General features: G+C 49.0%; 1 protein-coding gene across 1 annotated transcript in view; it reads right to left on the reverse strand.

The window, feature by feature from the left end:
• The window catches only part of CFAP99 (cilia and flagella associated protein 99), a 413,087-nt gene that overhangs the window by 38,837 nt on the left and 351,775 nt on the right, over positions 1–22,475 (reverse strand). Inside the window, exons 10-11 of the mRNA XM_086964541.1 lie at positions 15,634–15,838; positions 9,819–9,960 (exon numbers count right to left, since the gene is read on the reverse strand). Of these exons, the coding sequence (XP_086820667.1) occupies positions 9,819–9,960; positions 15,634–15,838 (347 nt within the window). The remainder of the gene's footprint in view (positions 1–9,818; positions 9,961–15,633; positions 15,839–22,475) is intronic.

The raw sequence follows: 22,475 nt of genomic DNA on the forward strand, positions 1-22,475 counted from the left end.
CCTTTTAGTTTTATTGGAGTTGATGTTACTGTTATGAATTGTCATTTCAACTTTTGTCCATTGCCATTCATAATAGCCTTTGTATAGTTTTGTTCAATTTATATCCCCATTATAATTGATTTTTGTGATTCTTCATGATTTATATTTACATAAACAATTCTTTTTAATACAATACCCTCCCTGCTGTGAGCCTTTTTTACTATTTACTTTTCAAATCTCTCAACAATGAATGTATGAATTGTTAGGAGTGTCTAAAACAAATTATTAGAGTAATCCTGTGGATACGATTGGTTTCATTAAAAGAACCAGAAATTCATAAATCATCAGAGTAAGATCAAAAAACAAAATCCCTTGTAGCCACCTTTACGTTGTTTTTTGTAGGTGATGTAGCAAGTCCAGAAAATTATCCAGGTAGGCAAGGAAAGCCACAATAGGTATAGGAGTGTTGGAATGATCCAATCACTTGAGTGAGTGAGGTGGGTCTTTGGGATATCACTCAGGCGAGAGTTGGCTCTATCATGTGAGAAAGAACTTGTGCTGCACCAAAATTATGTAATAATTTTCTACGATATATGGCATCAATTTGCAGAGCATGGACATTTGATGCCATAGTATTTTACATGAGATGCATCTTGAAGCAGAGGGTGGTATTGATGGAGAAGCCAAAAGATTTGTCTAAATCTATCTAACTTCATTACATGTGCCATTCTCAGGTCTGAAATTGTTTGTTGAGTTTAGAGATTAAATCAACATCCGTGCTTGGATTGTGGTGAGATGGTCCATGAAAGTAGTACGGCTTGAACTACAGGACAATACTGTTAAACTCCATTCGAGGTGCATAGTGTTGGGGTGCCATGGCTGTCATAAGGGTTGAAGAGGGTGGTGAGATCAAACAGCACGTGAAAGTAGTTGGCACAATTCCCTGTAATCTGGATGGTTTCATCGACCATTTGGATGTTTGTTATCTCTGTGCTACAACCTGGCCTAAAATAATATTTGTAATTCTGCAGTAGGAAATTAGCATTGGGTTTTTTGTGGTGCGGATTGATACACCCTTCACAATGATCGGTAGGGTCTTATGGATTAAGGTTGGACATTTTGAGAGTGACAGTGACTGTCTTGAGCATTTGGGTAGGAGTCTTACAAAAGTAATTCCTTTAACAACATGGAGTAGTGGCATAGGTACTTGTCCAGATAACTTCTTCACCATAGTTGATGTTAATTTAATGGGACATCTGCAGGGCCATAAAGAAAGTGGCAGGTGTAGAGCTCATAAGAGCTGACAATTTAGTGCTGGTAGGGTGTGTAGGGTTGCAGTGATCAGTTGGTTTTAGAAATGCCCCACTGGCAGAATCGATCTATTGATCTGCTTGATGCCGTATTATTGAGGAGCAAGGTCATCCATCTTGAGAGTGGAAGCTAGGATGAATAATGTATTTGGCAGTAAAGATGGTGTTGAGGGGGCGTGGCCAAGATGGCGGGCTGAGAGGACGCTCTTGCCGTGAGCTCCCGAGCCCCTGGAAAACCTGCACCTTTCTACACCGCTGATCTCCCCCGGATCGAGCGGGAAACACACCCAGTCCTCCCCGTGGTGGTGTGGGGCAGTTCGCAGCCCCCAGTTTCCTTGCTGCGGCGGCGCAGCCGCTTGAGAACCAGCCGCGGCGAGGGCCGCCGGAAGACTCGCCGGAAGACCCAAGGACCCCTCGATCGCGAGGCCTCGGTGGCCCACCGAAGGGAGCCAGCAGCACGGAGTGGCCCAACAGGTTGCGAGCGACTCGACACCGTGACCGTCCCCGTTGTGATCTGGGACGCCCTCCTCGGCGGAGCGGAGCTGCATTAGCGGAGGGAGCGGAGGCGGAGCCGACAGGACGTAGCTACGCAAGCCTGGGGATCAGGTAGGCCGCGGGGCCTGCACCACGTGGCCCGGGCCTGAGCCCCGCCATTAACTGCTGCTAGGCGCTGCCAGGCCCTCCGGCGCCCACGGTCGCCTTCGCGGCCCGCAAGACCTACCCCTCTCCGGCTCCAACTGCTGCACGCCTCGCAAGACTGGTCCCCAGCTGTTTGATGATCGAGTGGACCAGTGGGGAAGGACTGCTGCGATCCCCGAGAACGGGCCTGGCGGGAATCACCGGATGTGGGTTCTGGGGCGATCACTGGAAGGACTGTCCAGTAGGGCCCTCTGTGTACCGGTAGTCCCCGACTTCAGCTTTGTGCGGTGCGACACATAGTACGGGAGACGAGACTACGCCATACCGGCGCTGGTTTCCCGGGCCGAAGCGGACGGCCAATTTGGACGGGAGCCGAGCGGTTGCATCAACCTCTTGGAGCTGCCCTCATTCAAGGCGTGCGGGGGCACCTCACTGGGAGTGGACCCACATCGGCACGAGCAGTGTGGATTGCCACCCACTGCTAGGCTGCTGCCCCGGCCTGTATCGCCTCCTTGCCACGGCACGCGGGCTTTGGTGATCCCCACCCCTCCGCGATGTCGAACGCCAGGGGACAGAAGAAGGGCGAACTGACTTTGCCAGACATGCTGGGAAGAGGCGCCCCGTGGCAAGACAGGAACCAACCTGCTTCGAGCCCCCCGACTAGTTCTCGGGGCGCAGAAGGCGGGGAGCCCCCGGTGACTAGATCATTCCTGGAGTCCCTGTTCAGCTCCTTGAGGGAGGACTTTCAGGCCTTGAAGCAAGAGGTGGCCGGGGAGGTCCGGGAGGTCCGGAGAGAGGTGGACTCCCTGGGAGAGCGAGTGAACACGGTGGAGGCGGCTGGCCACTCCAGGGACGAGGAAATCACCCACTTGCAGCAGGAGGTCCTGAGGCTGAGGGACCAGCAGATCGATCTACAAGCCCATGCCGAGGACCTTGAAAACAGGTCCAGACGGAACAACATTAGGGTCCGAGGAGTTCCATCCAACGAGGAGGGTGAAGACGCGGCCGCCTACTTAGGGGTCCTGTTCCGTGAAATTCTGGGAGAGTCCGAAGACTTCCCAATTCGGATCGACAGAGCGCACAGAGTTGACCGGGCTCGCAGGGCCTCAGCGCCTCCTCCGGACATTTTAGCCTTCTTGCCAGATTTCCCCTTGAAGGAGCAGATTCTTCGTGAGGCATGGCGGCACCAGCCTTTCCGCTTCAGAGATCACCCGGTGGCTCTCTACCAGGACCTGTCGCAATAACACTGCAGAAACGGAAGGCCTTTAAAATTGCTACGGACTTCTTGAGGGAACATGGCACACAGTACTCGTGGGGGCACCCCCTTCCGCCTCATCTTTCGCTGGAATGGCACTTTGCACCAGCTCCGGTCCCTCCAGGATGTATGCGGGGTGCTGGGAATCGCTGCATCGGACACGGACACCCCGGCGCCTCGTCGCAGGCGGAGCACGCGAGATGGCTGGCAATTGGTCAGGGGACGGCAATCCCCGCCGCCCGCGAGACCTGACTCGCCTACAATTCGGGCAGAGATGTCCAGCGCCATACAGGAAGCCTCCAGGACTACGGCGAATGGCGATGTGGCCTTGACGGCCTGAACTTGCTCCGGGGGGGAGTCTGCAGTAGCCTATCTTCATCGCAGGTGCGGGGGTTCTGGGGGTGGGGGGTGGCGGGGGTGATGGAGGTGGTGGCTGGACGTCCACTTGAACAACTTTCCACGGCCTTGTCCGTTGAGGACCGGACTGGGACAATGAAGTATTCTGACTGGTTTGGGGTGAGGGGGGTGGACAGGGGAGTTGAACGGGCGAGTTTGGAGTTTGGGGGTTCACTGGGAGGCGGGGGAGAAGGGGGGAGTGTGGGGTTCCAGGGAGGGGGGGTTCACACCGTTGGGGGTTCGGGGGTTCGCGGACTGTGCTACGGGGTGGTTTGCTTTCACTGTGTGCTGGGGCCGCTCGCTGCTGCCTTTGAGTTTAGTCCAGTGGGCCTTGCCCGCCTTGATGAGCGCTTTCTGGTATTCCCCTCACTGATGGCCCTTAAGATTGTTACCTTGAATGTGAAGGGACTGAATAACCCGGTTAAACGGAAGGCTGTACTGTCCCTCCTGGAGGACTCACAGGCAGACATCTGTCTTCTACAGGAGACCCATTTGCTAGCTAAAGACTGTCACAGGCTACGGACCCCAAAGTTTCCCATGCAGCTTTTCTCTTCCTGCGCTTCCAAGACGGCAGGGGTAGCGCTCATGATATCTAGGAGGTTCAAAGGGGAGGTCATGAAAAAGGTAGCGGAACAGAAGGGGAGGCTCTTGGCGTATAGAATCAAGGTAGGGGGACTGATGTTCACTATAGGCTCCATATATAGCCCCAATGACCATCAGGATCAGTTTCTACACAGGGCACTGGAAGACGTGACATCCACTCCTGACAGACACATCGTGATTGGGGGGGACTTGAATATGGTTTTTGATGCGTCCTTGGACAGGTCGGTGCAGAGGCGCCTACAATCGGGAGAGTTCTCGGGCTCGGTTCGTACCCGTTTGGAGGAGCTTGATATGCACGACATGTGGCGCCGCCTCCACCCCGCGACCCGCGCATATTCCTATTATACCCACGCCCACAAATCCTATGCAAGGTTGGATCATCTCTTGGTGACTGGCCCGATGTACGAACTGGCTTCGGGCGCCGACATAGGGGTCCTGTCTCTCTCAGATCATGCCCCGGTGGAGGGCACTTTCCGACTGCCTCCGGTGTCACCCTCGCGAGGGGTCTGCGCCTCAGGGACACTCTGCTGCACAAGCAATCTGTGGTGAAACAGGTCCGAGAGTCCATAGAGAAATATAAGCGTATTAATGACAACGACAACACCACCCGCGCGACGCAATGAGCCACCTTGAAGGCTGTGCTCCGCGGCGAGTTTATTGCCAACTCCTCAGCGGAGAATAAAGATCGCCAGCTTAAAAAGGACGAACTTACACGCCAGGTGAGGGAGCTAGAACAGGTGCATCAACGGACGGGAGCCCCTCGTGTCTGGAGGCAACTTAAGGCCGCCAGGAAACTCCTGTCCGCGCTTGATATGGACAGAGCGGAGTACGCTGTACTTCGCCTGAAACATAAGTACTACACCGGCGGCGACAGGTGTGGCCGACTTCTGGCGCATAAACTTCGTGTGCAGCACCAGCAGCACCGGGTGAAGGAACTAGCGGCCCCCACTGGACGGACAGTCACGGAGGACAGCCAGATTGCGGACGTTTTCCGTAGTTACTATGCTGACCTCTACGCCGGCGTTCCCCCCTCAGCGCGAGCTGAGGCAGACTATCTGGAGTCGGTGTCGCTACCGTCCCTAACGCCGGACCAGGCCCAGTATCTTGAGCGGGAGTTTCGGATCGAAGAGGTGGTCACAGCTATCTCCCGACTCAAAAACGGGAAAGCCCCGGGACCCGACGGTTTTATCCCTCTCTTTTACAAGACCTTTTGCCAGGACCTCGCACCACTTTTGACGCGCCTGTTTAATTCATTCTTTGAACTGGGCGCTATCCCCCCAGAGTTCCTCCAGGCGACGGTGTCGGTGATCCCTAAACGGGGCAAGGACCGGACTGCATGCGGGTCCTACCGACCGATTTCACTCTTGAATACTGACCTGAAGATTTTCACCGGTATTCTAGCGGCACGTCTGGCACTTCACCTACCGGGTATGGTTGACCCGGATCAGGCCGGGTTTGTCCCGGGCAGGCAGACTGTGGATAACACTAAAAGGGTGACCCATATACTGGAGAAGGCCTCGCGGATACCCGGGGAACGTATGCTCCTTTCCATCGACGCGGAGAAGACGTTCGATAGAGTGCATTGGCCTTATTTGGAGAAGGTATTGGGCAAATTTGGCATAGGTGAGAAGTTCAGGCACCTGGTATTCAATTGCTACCGATTCCCATCCGCGGTGGTGAGGGTGAACGGATGCAGCTCCCAGCATTTTGCGATAGAGAGAGGCACCAGACAAGGGTGCCCACAGTCGCCATTGCTTTTCGCTCTTTATATGGAGCAGTTCGCACAAAGAGTTCGCCAGAACCCCAACGTCACAGGTGTCCGTATGGGGGAGTTCCATCACACCCTTAGTCTTTACGCGGACGACATGATATTGACGCTCGACGACCCCAGGAGGTCTTTGCCTGCTTGTATTGCTGAACTGGAAACCTTCGCGACTGTAGCGGGTTTCAAGGTAAACCTTGGGAAGTCGGCAGCCCTTGACATCTCACTGTCCGGCGCCACCAGGGCTGACTTGCAGAGGCTCTTTCCGCTGAGCTGGTCTAGAGATCAGGTACCCTATTTGGGAATTCTCCTAGCACCCTCTCTTCCTGCTATGGTCGCAGCCAACTATACGGCTTTAAGTAAAAAGATCAAGGTGGAACTGGCCCGTTGGGACAAGGGTACGTTGTCGTTGCTGGGCAGGGTGGCCGCGGTAAAAATGACCCTTCTGCCGCAAGTCCTGTACCTCTTTCGGGCTCTCCCGTTGCAACCCCCCAAGGGATGGCTTGGACAGACTCAGTCTGATATCACACGCTTTGTGTGGCAGGGCCGTAAACCTAGGCTCAAGAGAGCCATAGCCACGCTAGCGCCTGAGTCCGGTGGCCTTGGTATTCCGGACTTACACAAGTATTTTCAAGCTGCTCAACTGCGCTACCTAGTAGAGTGGAGCCGGTGGGAATCGGACAAACATTGGTTGTTTCAGGACCAGGCGGTGGCGGGCAGGACGCTACAGGAGGTGCCCTTCCTGCGGAGGGCCCACCGCCCCCCCAACCTCTATGCGTCCTTCGTAACGCGGGTCCCGCTCCGAGTGTGGGACTCCGTGTCCACCAAGCACGACCTCACCACCTTTCCTTCTCCTTTCACGCCAATAGTTGGTAACCCGGACTTTGGCCCAGGTATGGAACCGGGAGCCTTTGAGCTCTGGCGAGCGGCCCGTTGCTCCGCCCTATTCCACATGTATGGCCCGGAGGGTGCGGTCTCCTTCCAGGATCTACGGCGGGACTTTGGTCTACCCGAGACGGAGCGCATGAGATATATGCAGGCGCGCCACTGGGCGCTACAGCCGCAGGTACGAGCATCGGCGGACCGGAAACTCACGGCATATGAGCGCTGGCTGGTAACTCGCTCATCGGATGCCAAGCTTATATCCGACCTTTATAAATTGTTGCAACCTCCCCCCTTTCACATCTACAATCCCGGGAGAGAGCGGTGGGAGCGGGAGTTGGGGCGAGCGTTGAGCCACACTGACTGGGACCACATCTCCTACCGGGCACGACACTCTGCCTACCACACTGGGCTCACAGAGAATTTCACAAAAATTTCGACTTACTGGTACCGCACCCCCGAGAAACTACATGAAATGGACCACTCAATACCCAAGACTTGCTGGCGAAATTGCGGTCAGACTGGCACACTCACTCATATACTATGGGAATGTCCCCTGCTGACTCCTTACTGGGAGGAGGTGCTGAATGAGGTTGACCAATGCTTTGAGATTGAATTACCTTGCTTCCCCGCCTATGTTCTACTGGGCTTGCCAAATGGTTTAATGTATCCACTAAGATCTAAGAAGGGTAGGCAGATAGCGATCGCCCTGGGATCGGCAATACAGAATATACTTATTCATTGGCGCACTACTAAGCCTCCTACTGTTGTTGGCTGGCTACATAGATTATGGCATGTCCTAGGCATGGAAAAGACGTCCCTGGTGGTGGCGGGGGAGGTGGACACATTTGAGGAGCTGTGGGCACCATTTCACACATTGTTAAGGTCGGAATTCAAGGAAATTACTTGCCCTGGATATCTCAGATTGCTACGGCTGACGCCGCCGCCAGACCCGCCAGTCTGAGCTGGCCGAGTAGTTAGATAGAGGGGGGGATAGATATAACGCTGCCACAGTGAGAAGACGGAAGGTTGATAGCACAGTACAGGGGGTGGGGGAGGGAGTTGGGGAGTTTGGGGGGGCAGTTGGTTGGGGGAGGGGGGTTTCTTTGTCTTTCTTTTTCCTTTTGTTTTGTCCCCGCCCACAGGTGCGCTAGCCATGTGACCCTGGTACGGAATGTGCCCACCGCACTGCAAGAACAGACTTCACGTATATGCTGAATTGTACACACTAATTTACGGGGTGCACCTGTGGGTACTCGTCTGTAATGTTGTCCTTTTTCTTTCAATACTGCAATAAAATACTTTAAACCTAAAGATGGTGTTGAGGTTATTGATGGTAATGAGATCAGTTATGTCAGCTGAGTGTCAGAGCTAAAAGCGTACATCGATAAGCACGATATGCAGGTGTGCTCAGTGATTGCCCTGTGGACGGCGGCGAGATGAATATTTATGAGTTTGCTTCGTTTGGAGGTGTGAAGTGTGCTGGTGCATGGGTTGGGAAGTGAGCGGATCAGATGGTTGTTATGTGTTATGGAGAGGGGGGAGGGTGCACATGGAAGAGGTGTTGTTGAGCTGTGCTGTGTCAGGTGATGTGGTTCCCATTTCACTGTCTGTCATTACCTGTGAACAGGCACATGAGCTGCATTTCACTGACTGGCTGGATGCTGGTCAGGTGGCAGACTAAGTGACCTCTGCTGTGACACTTGACAAAGAAACGTTTCTGGATCGGTGAGTGTGCTGCTCGGCTTTGGACGACTTGCTGTGATGGGAAGGCCTCAAAACTCCTGATTGGGACATAGAGCTAACTTTGATAAAATGGTGGGACTATTAACCTCCCAAGTTAGAGTAAACGATTTGGCACCTGGATAGGTGGCCTTAACTGAGTGAACTTTCACCATGCAAAGTGTGGTCCCCTCTGACCATTAGGTCAATAAAGTGCCTATAAAATGCTGGAAACCACCAAGACCATGTCTGGAGACTAGTCCCCTGGATACAGACAGTTACCCAGGCATTCCCACCATCTACCTTTGGCAGCCTAAATACCTCCAGCAGTGATCAACACTGGTGAACTTACCACAAGGGTTTTCTCTGAAAATTTGGTGTCACGATGTTGAAATCGGCAGATTTGGCAGAGAAGACTGTGGCCTTGGCAGAGATCTTTAAACTTGCCAACATTGAATATTTCTTGCACTGTACAGATAAGGAAAATCCTCCACAATAGCAAACATAAATCAACTTTAAACCACACCCGTAGAAATGTAGAGAATGGCAGTTGTTTTCTACGCTGTCTCCCTCTCATTATAAAGGAAAGAAGTGGAACGAAGAGAGGAGCGAATGAATGAATGAAGAGAGTCAGACTAGAGATCCCACACGAAGGAAGAAGTGGAATGAAGAGAGGAGCGAATGAATGAATGAAGAGAGTCAGACTAGAGATCCCACACGAAGGAAGAAGTGGAACGAAGAGAGGAGCGAATGAATGAATGAAGAGAGTCAGACTAGAGATCCCACACGAAGGAAGAAGTGGAATGAAGAGAGGAGCGAATGAATGAATGAAGAGAGTCAGACTAGAGATCCCACACGAAGGAAGAAGTGGAACGAAGAGAGGAGCGAATGAATGAATGAAGAGAGTCAGACTAGAGATCCCACACGAAGGAAGAAGTGGAATGGAATGCACGCGGGGTGCAAAAAGATAGAGTAAAGGACGTGTGATGCTTAAAAACATTGGGGTGCTTAAATACAAAGCAATCTCTTGACCTTATAAATTTTCTCTTAAATTGCTATGTCTCAGTTTTCAACTCATCCAATGAAAGCACAAGAAGTCCAATTATTGGTATGGAAGAAGCTACCTGTTAAAGGGAAGCCCTGTTTGGCCTTATATCAATACAATTTCCTAACATGAAGCAAAACTCCAAAAACACAAAGGTACATCGCCATAGCAACACCAAAGGTCTGATTCACAATAATGATTCCTGCGACTGGATTACACCCATACCTATTTGCTGCTTGTATTTCTTGAGCTTTTTTCGTGCTTCTTTGGCGTTTTTGTGTCCTTCTGCCACCTGCTCCACCAGGTCTCTCATTTCTCTCTCTTCCTGGAGGCGTTTTTCTGCGTATTGGCGCATTATCTCCTCCGTCTAGGCACAAAACAAAAACATGATGGAGAACATGTTGGTTCCACACAAGGTAAGCAATATCTCAGACGGTGATTGATGGGGAGGCAAGCAGTGAACTTATAAAAGTGCGGATGAATGCTTCCCACTGGACCAGAACTGATAGCTCTGGCTGAGGCATCAAACAATGGAAGACAGGGGAGGTCTGAAGAGTGAGTCTTCTGATAGTCTTACTGGTAACACACCATTCTTGTGAGACAACCACAGAGAAGACCTTTTTATTTATTAATTAAGGGTTTCCTAAAAGGCAGACTCGTACTATGCAAAATGGACAGCAGTACATACACGAAGACAAATAAAACAGGAGAAAAACACAGGCATAAACTCAAAACGACAAATACAAAACGGAAAGTGAGTCGGCACAAAAACCAGGCAAACTAAACTTCATAGAGCTCTACATGTGTTCATATGACAAGGGTTAGCGATTTATGGGATTGTCACTCCAAGCTGTTGGATTAGTAAGTGATTGAACCAATGTGGCGTGAAAAGGTGCAAGAGTAATGCTAACTTGATTGAGGTTGGGACAGCATTCCATTTTTAAAATAATTTTTATTGACATTTACTTTTTTTTAAAAAAAACAGATAGAATCAGTGCACAATAGCGGGTACAATGTGATAAATGCAGGCGTGTATAAATTATGTTTTCTTCAGAGCTGCATTGCTACCCAGAAAATCCAACATGTGATACTGCATTCCAAACATGTAAGCCACCTGTGCTGGGACAACATAGAGAGAAACAGCATGTTTAATAATCAAGGTGGCAAAGGAACATTACACTCGTGTAATCGTTCATTTCAAACATATAGGTCAATATATTATTAACGCCGGTCAGTCAATAAGTGGAACAGTTCTACCCAATAAAGCACAGTGGGAGAGAAAAGAAAAAGGTGAGTGAGGAGAAAAAATAAGATAGAAGAGAAGAAGGAAACCCCCATAAAGAAAAAGAACAATAAGAAACAGAGGAACCTGGAACAACAAACAGTGATGCACTCGGTTCAGGAGTTGCATTGGGAAAGCATTCCATATTAAAGAGTTGCAACCTAAGAATTGTGTTTGCGTTTTTTTCTTAAACCAGGAAATGGTTGGATGCCTGTGGTTTGCTCTACTTGTGAGTTTCCATGAGCTGCTAGACGTTTGGAATTTTATGAGGGGCGGGGGAGAGTAGAAATTGACAACCTTGTATGTCACTCATGACATTTAAAAGAAGCATCTTGTGTCTAAGGGCAACTATGTGAGTGAGGTGAGCAGAGGGCTATTAGATTCAAATTTACACTCTCTAATGACTAAATATCCTGCAGCTTATAAAACTGTTTTCAGGGGTGCTGCCATTGTTGGGAGGATGATATGGAGTATTTTTTACATAATCAATAACAAGATTCAAGCAAAATCTATCCATATGGTGGATTGTACACAGTCATATGTGGAATGTATGCTCCCAACTATACATTTCACTTTTTTACGACCCTTTGTTTGGGAAACATCTTACGAACCAGGCTTATAGTAACTTATTACTCTCCTGGTTGGATGTAAAAAAAAAAAGGAGAAATGTATTTCAAGAGCCCAACACACATAATCTTCTGTGTACGTTTCTCCATATCATGGACATGAAGCAGCTTCCAGGGTGCAAAATGGTTTCTGATTACGAACAAAAAAAGGAAATATAGAATTCATTGTACTGCAGAAAATGTATTTGCGACATTACATTGATGAATTTTCAGCACACTTTTTCTTCTCTTCTCTTCTTATCTCTTCTCTCTTTTCTTCAATGCTCTTCTATTGTATTCTATTCTCTTCTCTTCACCAGTTATTTGCCACCTTACATTTATGATCTCACAAAAGACCTCTCATGAATGCCCACCGAGTAAGAACCACTTTCTGGATATCAGAAAGGGAAACCTTGTACTGCAAAGGAGAAAAGGATATCCTACCGTCTTCACCTGCTTATCCCCCTTTCGCAATTCTTTGCTGAATCCACTGTGGCCAAATCTAATTCCAGGCTTACCCCTTCATCCACACTGACAAAGGACAGCAGATGCTGGCTTCTGAGCAGCACATACTTTTGAAGGCATTATATCCCTCTGAAACCTGGGTCATCCAGCTGTATCTCTGGAGGCTTCCACTTCCATTCACAGTACCTTGTGACGAGGCTTAACAGAGATGGGGCTGGCCACCTATTTACGGCTGGCATGTTCTGCAAGAGTGGTGTCAGCGGGTATGATGCTTTCTGGTGCTTTGCTGACAGTAGCAGTTTCCCCGCCTTTCGTCTCATTCAGGAGATAAGCTCCTTTATGTGAAGCGACACCCCCGCTCCTTCGTACAGGCCCTCCTGTATACCACGCACATTTATTTTGTATGCAGGTATTATCCTTAGATTTTTTCAAAGTTTAACACAAGAAAAACAAGCCAACTTTTTAGTACGGTTTTACAGATCCAGAGACAGATTAGTTCTAGGTCAGTGATAAAACAGAAAACCATCCAAATCCACAGATATCGTTTCTTCAGCTTGAACCTAAATATGAATGATTCCTGAGATATTGGCATTGCATTAGGACATTTGCAAAAGGCTCCAGATGCAATGAAAAAATATGGAGCAAGTGGACAGACCTGCAGTGGTCGTCCATGGATTGAAAGATATCCGCACATGGCCCCAAGTGTGGAAGTTGAGGTTACCAATTGTTCTATGAGGTGGAGACAAAGTGCCTTAATTACTCAAAAAAATCAAAGAATTCCAGCTTTAACAATAAACTGAGACACTTCACTGCATAAAAACCGATTTGGCATCAGATATGGCAGCTGCAGAAGGGGGTCAAATTATCCTGCAATCACATTGATAAGTTCTCAGACATTGTTACTTTCCAGGCTATTTTATTCTTAATGAATCCAGGGTCTGGGAAAATCATTTTATTACATATTTCAGTTTTTTTGCCATTTAGGAAGTGGGATTGTGTTACATGAATGTCATGCATGAGGCTAGACAAAACACTTCCACACAGGTGTATATTTTTAGTCTATTTATCGAATTTTAGGTTTATGATATATCTTGCGGCCTGCACCAGTATTCCTTTCACTTAGAAGTCCCAAAGTCATCTCATAACAACATTCAGTCCTACAGTGCCATATTTCTTTATTAATTTAACAACAGACTCAATTCCTGATTCGTTTATTTTCCTTTCTGAAATAGAGTTAAGAGCGTCAGATAAGGTTGGGAGGTTTAAAGCAATCATGAATGTTTCTTAACAACTGTATTCAATTTCACACCTGACGCATACAAAGGCTTTGAGGAACTTTACAACAGTTTAATATATTATTAGCACTTTGGTCTCAATTTGATCTGATTCCTCATCAAATATGTATTACAAATTTACAGTGCTTCTCGCATCCTTAGCCTTAAGCTGGCAAACGCTATTTATCCTCCAACTTCTAAAAAGAATGTTTAGTTCTAACAAAGGCATAGTCAGTCTTTTCAATATTGTCAAGTTTCATTTTGAAGAAATGTCTCTCACTTCTTTGCTGGAAACAATTTCTGTCTTCAAATTTAGGGCCCTATTTATATGTTGGCGGAACGGGTACTCTGCTGTAACGGCGACAGAGTACCCTTTCCGCCAACATAATGGTCCACCCACCCGATTTAAATGCGGCGTACCTTTGGTGTAACACTGGAAGCGTAAGGGCCGTCGGAGGTAGACCTGTATGTTGGCCCACCTAAATTTAGAAGGGCAGACACACAGGTAAGTTTACACTGCCCGTCACTGCCAGGAAAACCCTGGCGGTAAGGGGCAGTGAAAACTTCCATGGCAAGGGGGGCATTTTTTTTATTTTCAAAAACAAAATCCTGTTTGGGGTTTTGTTTTTGAAGAAAAAAAATTCTAACTTTGCCATACGGCTCCGCGTCACGTTTGATAGAGTTGTACGGCAAAGTTACAACTCATTGTTGGGAACCGGCTTGACTGTAGTTCCTGTCAATGGTTGAAATACCTGCCATCCCAGTGGACATTTCAAATTTTGGCAGCTCAGACCTCCGCCTGGTGGAGAGTGGGCAGGAGGGGCTGTGATAAGCACAAGGACAACAGGAGGTGAGCAGAAGAGGCTGGGGCAAGCACACAAACAACTGAAAGTGGACAGGTGGGGCGGAGGCAAGTACACAGATAACAGCCAGTGGGTAGGAGAGGGCAATGCACATGGATAAAGAAGGGTAGGCTTGAAGGTCTGTGTAAGCTCAAGGGAACTTGGAAGGTGGGCAGAAGGGGCGAGGGCAAGCACACAAAGGATGGTGAGTTTGAGGGGCTGGGGATGCGCTGAGTCAGTGGAGGGTGGGTGGGATGGATCGGGCTGGCAGAGGCAAATAAACAATGGAGGGTTGGATGGGGCTGGAGAAAGCACAAAGCCAGCAGAGGGTGGGCGGGAGTTAATGTGGGAGGAACTTGGAGGGAGAGAAGCATACGAGAGAGACAGCTGAAAAACACACACATTCTCGAAGAGTGCTTAAATAAAAAGGAAAAAGTAGCAACTGAAAAGATGAGCATTGGAAGGACACAGTAATGCATCCATGTTCCAGGGGAGGGACAAATACACAAACAGAAAAGAAGCCTACTGAAGCAGACAAATAAACAAGCAAGCCAGTGAGAGTGACAATGGTAAGCAAAGGGCAGCCTCTGAGCCCCTGTAAGGTAACAAAAGGTCTCACAATAGTGTCTAAGGCAAGACCTAATACGGCAGTGTGAGTATAAGAGCTCAAGAGTCAGAGTCCATCAAATGTGAAGGAAGTGCTTAGATCTGGCATTCTTCAAGGCCTCCCACGAAGCTCAGGGCTCAGGTCAAAGACTGTTTGAACAGTTTGGTTTTTAGAAGTTTCTTAACTGAAGGTGACGAGTTTCTGAACAGATACCAGGCCTGAAACTGTTCTATAACTTCAAAACTTGGACCATCAGGAATCCCCAGCCATAATTAACTGTAAAACGCACCTTGTGGCCGCAGCCTTATTTTCACAACATTGTGTTTCCCAGGTGTGATTCTGGCCCTCAGAATATCATTATAAACGGCAGCCTCTTCTGCTGGGTGTCACATTCATTTTTAAAGCGCATTGATAACTGTTGGTGCTATAGGGTACACAGTTAAAAGCTGCAAAGGTAGAGTACTGTAAATCTAAAGACGCCAAGTGTTAGAAACTTTCAAAATAACAGAAAATAGGAATTTTTCGTCAAATGAAAACAGATGACAACTGGCCCTTAAATTTATAATCTGACAGTTGTGATGTCACAGGGAAAAGATTATCGAGGCAAAGTGTTCAGTGCTACATAGGGGCTCATGAGAGCAGAATTATTATTTTAATGCAGCAATTTCCAATGTAAAGGGATGCTTTGGAAAAACCTGCTACTAGCAGGAAGAGGTCGTTCACAATGCTGGCAGAGAAAAAAGATCCTTTCATGTTTTCCCCTCTACAAAGCTGATGCCGCAATATATAAATCATATGTGCGGAATGTAATTCAATTTTGCTGAACTGAAAAGCAGAGCCTGATTTTTTACAGCAATGATGGATCTTCCAGCGTCTGCTTCTATGCCGCGTGCCACTCACGCCTCAGATGAGACCTGTCATGATGGAGGGCCGCGCCAGGCGCGCGCGCTCCAGTGAAGCGTTACCTCCTCTTTCTTCAGCTCCGCCTTCTTCCGGTTCTCCTGAATGACGTTCTGCCGGGCCAGCAGCGCCTCTTCGCGGCTCAGCTTGCCTTCCAGGCGCCTGCACTCTATCTCTGCCAGCTGATTTTCCAGGTCTTTTTCCCGCATTTGCTTCTGCCATGCCAGAAACTCCGAGGGGTCGCGCGCTCCGTCAATCAGGTTTTCAATTCTGAGAAAGAAAGAATGAAGTATGAGGGAGGCAACTGTTTCTTCAACAAAAACATGGCAACAAATTAGAAATGACTGAATACACATGAAGAGTGTAAAATGGGAGATTTAAGGCAGGCGGTTCATCCTCGTTATGTGAACTACTGCCCTTTTATTAGGAATTGACAGGGGATTCAAGCAAAAATTTAAAGAATATAACCCAATCTTTCAATGTCCCATGAACAGAACAGCCACATTAAAAAAGGTTTTTGTGCTCCTATATATAACTTATGGCAAAATTCTACTCCTGGTTTACATATTCAAACAGGGTGGAATTTTACCCTCGCAAATTAAGATTTGCTCCATGGCAATTTTTTTACTATGGTGCAAATTCCATATGAGGAAATTCAGTGCTGGAGGCGGGTTGGTGTACGGGAGTTTCAAGGTGGGTCCATCAGCAAACGCTACTGAGCACTATCAAACTCAGAAGCTTCTGTGGATTTGCCAACAACTTGCAAATAGTTTCCAATCCTGCAAAAAATGCTTGGAAATTTACTCCTGACAAGGTCAGGAGTTAATGCAGTGTCGGAATAAATTAGCCTCAACTCCAGAGGGAAACATATTTTCCCCACAGTAGAATAATTAAAAAAAAAAAGTTCCAGATGTAATAAAACCTTTGTTACATTTCTATACATTGGAATATGTACGTATGTGAGTACTTCTGGGAATCTGCATCAATGTAGATTGCAAGAAGTATTCCGGGAACTCTTTGTGACTCCCTAAAAAGTCAAAAAATGTGTTCCAAAACTAGAGAAAAATTCGGAATACAAAAAAAAATTCTTTGTGAATTGGACCACAAAGCTCTGAGAGTCTAAGAGGCTCATTTGGTGTTTGGTGGAAAGAAAGCCCTCCCATAAATCAGCAGGACTTCCAACCAGTAAAACTCACAGCTCCCAGGCCTCATTTAGGGCCACATCCACGTCCGCCAGATCGTGCTAGTTCCTAATAGTGACTTTTTGCCACTCGCAAATAGGAAGTCACAAAATGCAATGTTACAATCTGCAATTGACCTACCTCATCAATATTCATGAGGTAGGTCACAATTTGCGACTGATTGGGAATTGCTAAAAATCACAGGGTTGGTGGCCTGCTGGGGACAGCAGACCACCATGTCTGTGTTTGCTTTTAAATAAAGGAATAAAAAAAAAAAATGCAGCCTGGTTTCCTTTAAGAAAAATGGGATGCGTTTAAAAAAAAAAAATTAAACATTTTCAGTTTCATTTTTTGAGTAGGCAGTGGTCAGTGGGACCGAACTGCGAATGTTTTGCATCTGCATTTCGATGTCAAAACATTCATACATACCCCTGCTGTAGGAGAGTAGGGTCTGCAATCCTATGATCACCCAGATTTTTTGCTTTTGTTTCACTGGTTTACGACTTTCTCTGGCTGTGGGCCTGCCAATCAGACCCACAGCCTGGCTGTTCTCTTTCTAAATTACGATATGTACCCTAGGTGCATTTACCAATTGGTACTGGGCCACCTTATCAGACCCCGTAACGCAGGGCATAGGTGTACCCAGGGCCGCCAGGGGCTGCAGCATGTATTATGCCACCCCTGGCTGGCCTCCTAAATTTGACACAACTGGCTGCATGACAGCTGGGGCAAAGTCGTGTAATCACCCTTTGCTTTAGGTATAGTAGCTCTATATCTAACCATACAATGGACACCCGAGTTCCTATCAGTCACTCCTATGGCAGGCCTTGACAATCCTGAAGGCAGAGTGCGTGGGCTCGTGTGAACTAGGTTCTGGCCCGAGCCGAGCCCGGTTGCAGCTTGCGGAATCAAGACCCAATGGCTGTTCCATGATAACGCGTACCACATCGGTAACTTCGGTGTCGCGTTATCAAGGCATGTCGAGTAAGGTGTCATACGAATCGGGATGCTGCCCCCTCACCAATTCTGGCGACGAGGTTAGCATTCCGCCCTTCTAGAGGGACACGACATGTACGTAACTGTGAACCCCGGTTAAAGTTAACTAAAGCCTCAGCTCCACAAAATGGATACTGCCACCACAGACACGAGTCTGACCTCCTGCTGCTGGGAGTCCTTCCCGCGAGGAGAGCTTGGACAAAGGGTTTCCTGTCGAGGGCGGTGTTCGCACCGTCCCAGACAGGGTTTGTGTATTCTGGGTAGGTAGGGCTTTTGCGAGAAGGTGACTGCGGAGTGGCACCCCGGTGCTCACTACGCATCTGCCGGTTAGAACCAGTTCCAGGGGCACCAGCCCTGGCCTGGGGAAAGTCCGGCAGGGGAGAGGGGTGTAACTACCCCCCTTCCTGGTCCCACCCTTAGGGCAGGACCTAGTCATGTACCCACCCCTTTCTTTAGAATAAAGGCCGGAGCGGGGACCCTTCCAAATTAGATCATCTTTGAATCAAGAACTACTTTCTACGAAAGGACATTCGAGACTCTTCTCAAGATTTCTCCCTTGTGACTAAGGAGTAGTCACCCTGCATCAGTGGGCACCATCTAAGAACTCTGCGGTTTGCTGTAAGTCCTTCCTCAAGGAATCCGACGGCCCAGCTCGACGAGAACCGGCTTCCCTGGCACCTCTGACCTCTACCCACGTCATCAGCTCAGCTGTGATCTGTGGGTGCGACGAGACCTCGAGGGACCGGCCATCATCAGAACCTGCACGCTCTTAACCAGCACGACCATCGAAGCAATTCTCTGGTGAGTGCTCTGGGGTCCGAGAAGCCCCGACCCTGAGCTGCTCCAGCACCGAAGTGCAGTCTCCCAGCATCTCCACGATCTGCGTGGGGCCCTTCTGCTCGCTGCTCAGCACGTTGTCCGGTCACTAGCCGCTGGCTTGTGCCCTTCCTTGACGACGACCGACAAACAACTCTGCTGGTCTGGTTGCTCCAGATCGGCCCTTGCTCCCTTTTCCGAGAGGAGCACCCCGGACCCTCCTGGTCCATTCAAGACGCCATCTTAGGCCTACCACGTGGCCCTGAGATCTGCCAAGGCTTGTTGCCCCAATCCTGGGCCCAGCGACGCCGACAGCATCATCCTTCGTGGGACAGCTCGCACCTCCATCCTGGTCGCCGACAACGCCTCCTGGTCCGTGAGACTGCAGAGCCTAGCGTCGCCCACTCACCTGGTCGAGGTGACGGCCAACCGGTGCCCTCCGGGTACCCTCTGACTACTGGCTAGTAGTACGAACTTGGTCCCCTCTGCTTTCAGGTTTCATCGATCTCTGATCCAGACTTGGATCTCTACGAACTATTCATCACTGGTCGCCGGCCAGCAACTCCTCTTCTTCCGGCTCCTGGCTCGTCAGCGAAGACCCCGACGCCTGTAAGACTTGTGCAGCCGCAGCCCTCGTGGCTAGGTAACTTCGGCATTTCGGTGCCTGCATAGCCTCCTTACTCTAGGGTCCTGAGTCCCTCGCTTCCGACTTGCCTTATCGGGTCCGCCCGAGACCACTAAACTTCCCGTGTCTTCGGACACTTGTTTTAATTGTGCACTTGAAGTATTTTCCTAAGAGATTTGGTTTGTGCTTAGTACCCTGTCCTCATAAAGAGTACAGGGCTGTTGTGATTCTTAAATAAATATACCGTTTATTTTCATAACACTTGTGTGGTGTCCTTTCACTGGGTGTTCAAGGGATACATGTGTGGTAAACAGCTGGCTTAACACGCCCTCTCGAGTCTTTAGCCTTAGACTGCTCGTATCCACGCTACTAGGATAGCTGGTCTATAGGTTGACTTACAACCAATCATCATAAGGGTCGTTTGGAACGATACATAGCGGTCGCTAGAATAGCGAACGCTGCATATCGGGCCAACTTCTCACATTGGTGAGCAGCGGTTGGGATTTGAGCTTGCTGTTGTTTTACCACACGTATCCTAAGAATATCTTGTTGAAAGATCACATAAGTACTGTTAGTACATATAACTAAGCTTAGAATACTCTGAGTTCTACTGAACCAGCTGTTGCAGCTCCTCAAGGCCTAGCACACCTTGGCTGCAACTCTTAGCAAGGGATCAGTAGGTAAACACATAGTGTAGGTAGGTGCATCACTTACACCACACTAGAAACAGTATGTCGGACAAAGGAGGAAACTCTGAGTCTTCCCTTGTGTCAGTTGACCCTCCACAGGTCATCCCTTCAAGATATACTGTGCTGAGCTTCAAGGAGTTAAGACAAGTGTGTCACTCCAGGAAGATCAAGCAGGGGTCTAACCCCACAACGTCCTTTCTGATTGGTCTCTTGGAGACTTATGATGCCAGAAAAGCTGAGACCCTTCCCAGCTCTTCTAATCCAGAAGGAGACATGCCTCCCCTCGAGGGAACCAGAGACGATCCTGACCTCATCCACCTCGCAACTGAGAACGAAGATGTGGAGGATGATGAGGATGAGGATCCCTCTGGGGATGAGGCAGATAAGGGACAGGTAGAAGTCGTTAGACTAAGCAGGTCCAACTTAAGCAAGCATGACAGTGGTACTGGGGGACCCCCAGGGCTACTATCAGGTCAGCTTAACATTGGGAATGGACGAGCCCGATCTCTGTCAAGAGACTCTGGCAGATCCCTTCAAACCAATGGCTCTCACAACTCTTCTCAAAGAGGGATGACGTCCCCTCAGAGGAGAGTGTACGAAGCTAAGGAAAGGGCAGCTAATCTGAGGATTGAAAGGGAAGAACTTGCCCTGGCCAAAGAGAGGCTTGCCTTTGCTAGAGAGCAACAGTTAAGTGGGGCAGTCCCCACTGGTGGCAGCATTATACCTAGCAATAGGGAAAGGAGTTTTGATACGAAACACCTTGGTAAGATAGTGCCCCCCTTTAAACAAGGGGACGACATCCACAAATGGATTACTGCTTTGGAGAGGGCCTGCACTGTGCAAGGTGTTCCCCAGAGTCAGTGGGCAGCTATCTTGTGGCTCTCCTTTGAAGGTAAAGGAAGAGACAAGCTCCTCACCACAAGGGTAGAGGATGCTAATAATTACCACGTCTTGAAGAATACACTTGTCGAAGGGTTTGGCCTAACCACGGAGCAGTACAGGGTGCTGTTCCGGGATACCCAGAAAACGCAGTCTCAAGACTGGTCTGACTTTGTCGATTGTGCCACTAAGGCTTTTGAAGGCTGGTTGCTGGGCAGTAAGGTTACTGATTACGAAGGATTGCATAATTTGATGATGAGAGAGCAAATTTTAAACAATTGTCAGAACCAGTTGTTGCATCAGCATCTTGTCGACTCGGATCTGACCTCTCCCCAAGAATTGGGAAAGAAGGCAGACAGATGGGTTCGTACAAGAGTTAAACAGAACCAGGGCCAGAATCAAGGTGGTTAGAAGAAAGCAGACCAGAAGGGTAAAGATTCTAAGGGGGAACAAAATGACCAGAAGTCTTCGACAGGTCCCCAACAACCCAAAGAGGGTGGGGGTCAGGCTCCCCAAAAGAAGAAAGAAGGCCAATCCAAAAGATGGTGCCAGTACTGCAAAAGTAAATCTCACTGGTTTAGTGAGTGCACCAAGAAAGGAGGAGGGCAGACTCCTGCCACTGCAGCCCCTAAGGCACCTGTGCCCCCTAGTACAGCCAGCAGTGGTAGTGCACCTCCCAAGGGTTTAGTAGGGTTAACCCTGGGTTCTGAGGGGCGTGACAACTTAGTTGGCACACTCACTCAGGCTGTCCTTGTCAGTACAGGGGATGTGGATATGTCCCCTGACGTAAGTCCCAATACTTTGGGCAAATACAGACAGACGCCTTTCATAAACGGAAAAATGGCTCAGGCCTATAGGGACACTTGTGCCAGTGTCACCATGGTGACACCTAACTTTGTGGACCCTGGACAGATCATGCCAGGTACAGAATTCCTGGTGACCAATGCAAGCAATGTCACTACCAATCACAGTATGGCAATTGTAGCTTTCTCCTGGGGAGGGGTAACTGGCCAAAAGAAGGTTGTAGTTAGTTCAGACCTCCCAGTGGATTGTTTGTTGGGCAATGATTTGGAGTCATCACAATGGTCAGAAGTGGAGCACCGGACTCACATGGAAATGTTAGGCTTGCCAGCACATGTGTTCGCTGTGACCAGGTCACAGGTCAGGAAATGCCCCACTGAACAGGTGCTGGATCCTGGAACAACGGACCAGACACCTCCCAAGAAAAAGAGCGGTAGGGTTAAGGCTGCGCCTTCCCCCTCGCCCCAGGTCGTGGATCAAGTCTCAGAGGAGGCTGACCTACAGGAATTGAGGGAAACTGAGCCTAGGGAGTTCGAACTTGATCAAGTTGAATTCTTGGGTTCAGGGGGACCCTCAAGGGAAGACCTGGGGAAGGACCAGTTAGACTGCCCTTCTCTTGAACCCCTCAGACAGCAGGCTGCTGCTGAGGCTGCTGGGAACGCCACAGGTACCCACAAGGTATACTGGGAAGATGGACTCCTGTACACTGAGTCAAGAGACCCCAAGCCTGGCATGACCAGGAGGCTGGTTGTACCCTTGTCTCAGCGTGGTTTCCTACTTACCTTGGCCCACGAGATTCCCTTAGCAGGTCACTTAGGCCAGACGAAAACGTGGGACAGGCTTGTCTCACACTTTCACTGGCCTCATATGAACGAAGATACAAAGGAGTTTTGCCGCTCCTGTGTCACTTGCCAAGCCAG

The sequence above is a fragment of the Lissotriton vulgaris genome, chromosome 3_2 (genome assembly GCF_964263255.1).
Source record: "Lissotriton vulgaris chromosome 3_2, aLisVul1.2, whole genome shotgun sequence".
NCBI lineage: Eukaryota > Metazoa > Chordata > Amphibia > Caudata > Salamandridae > Lissotriton > Lissotriton vulgaris.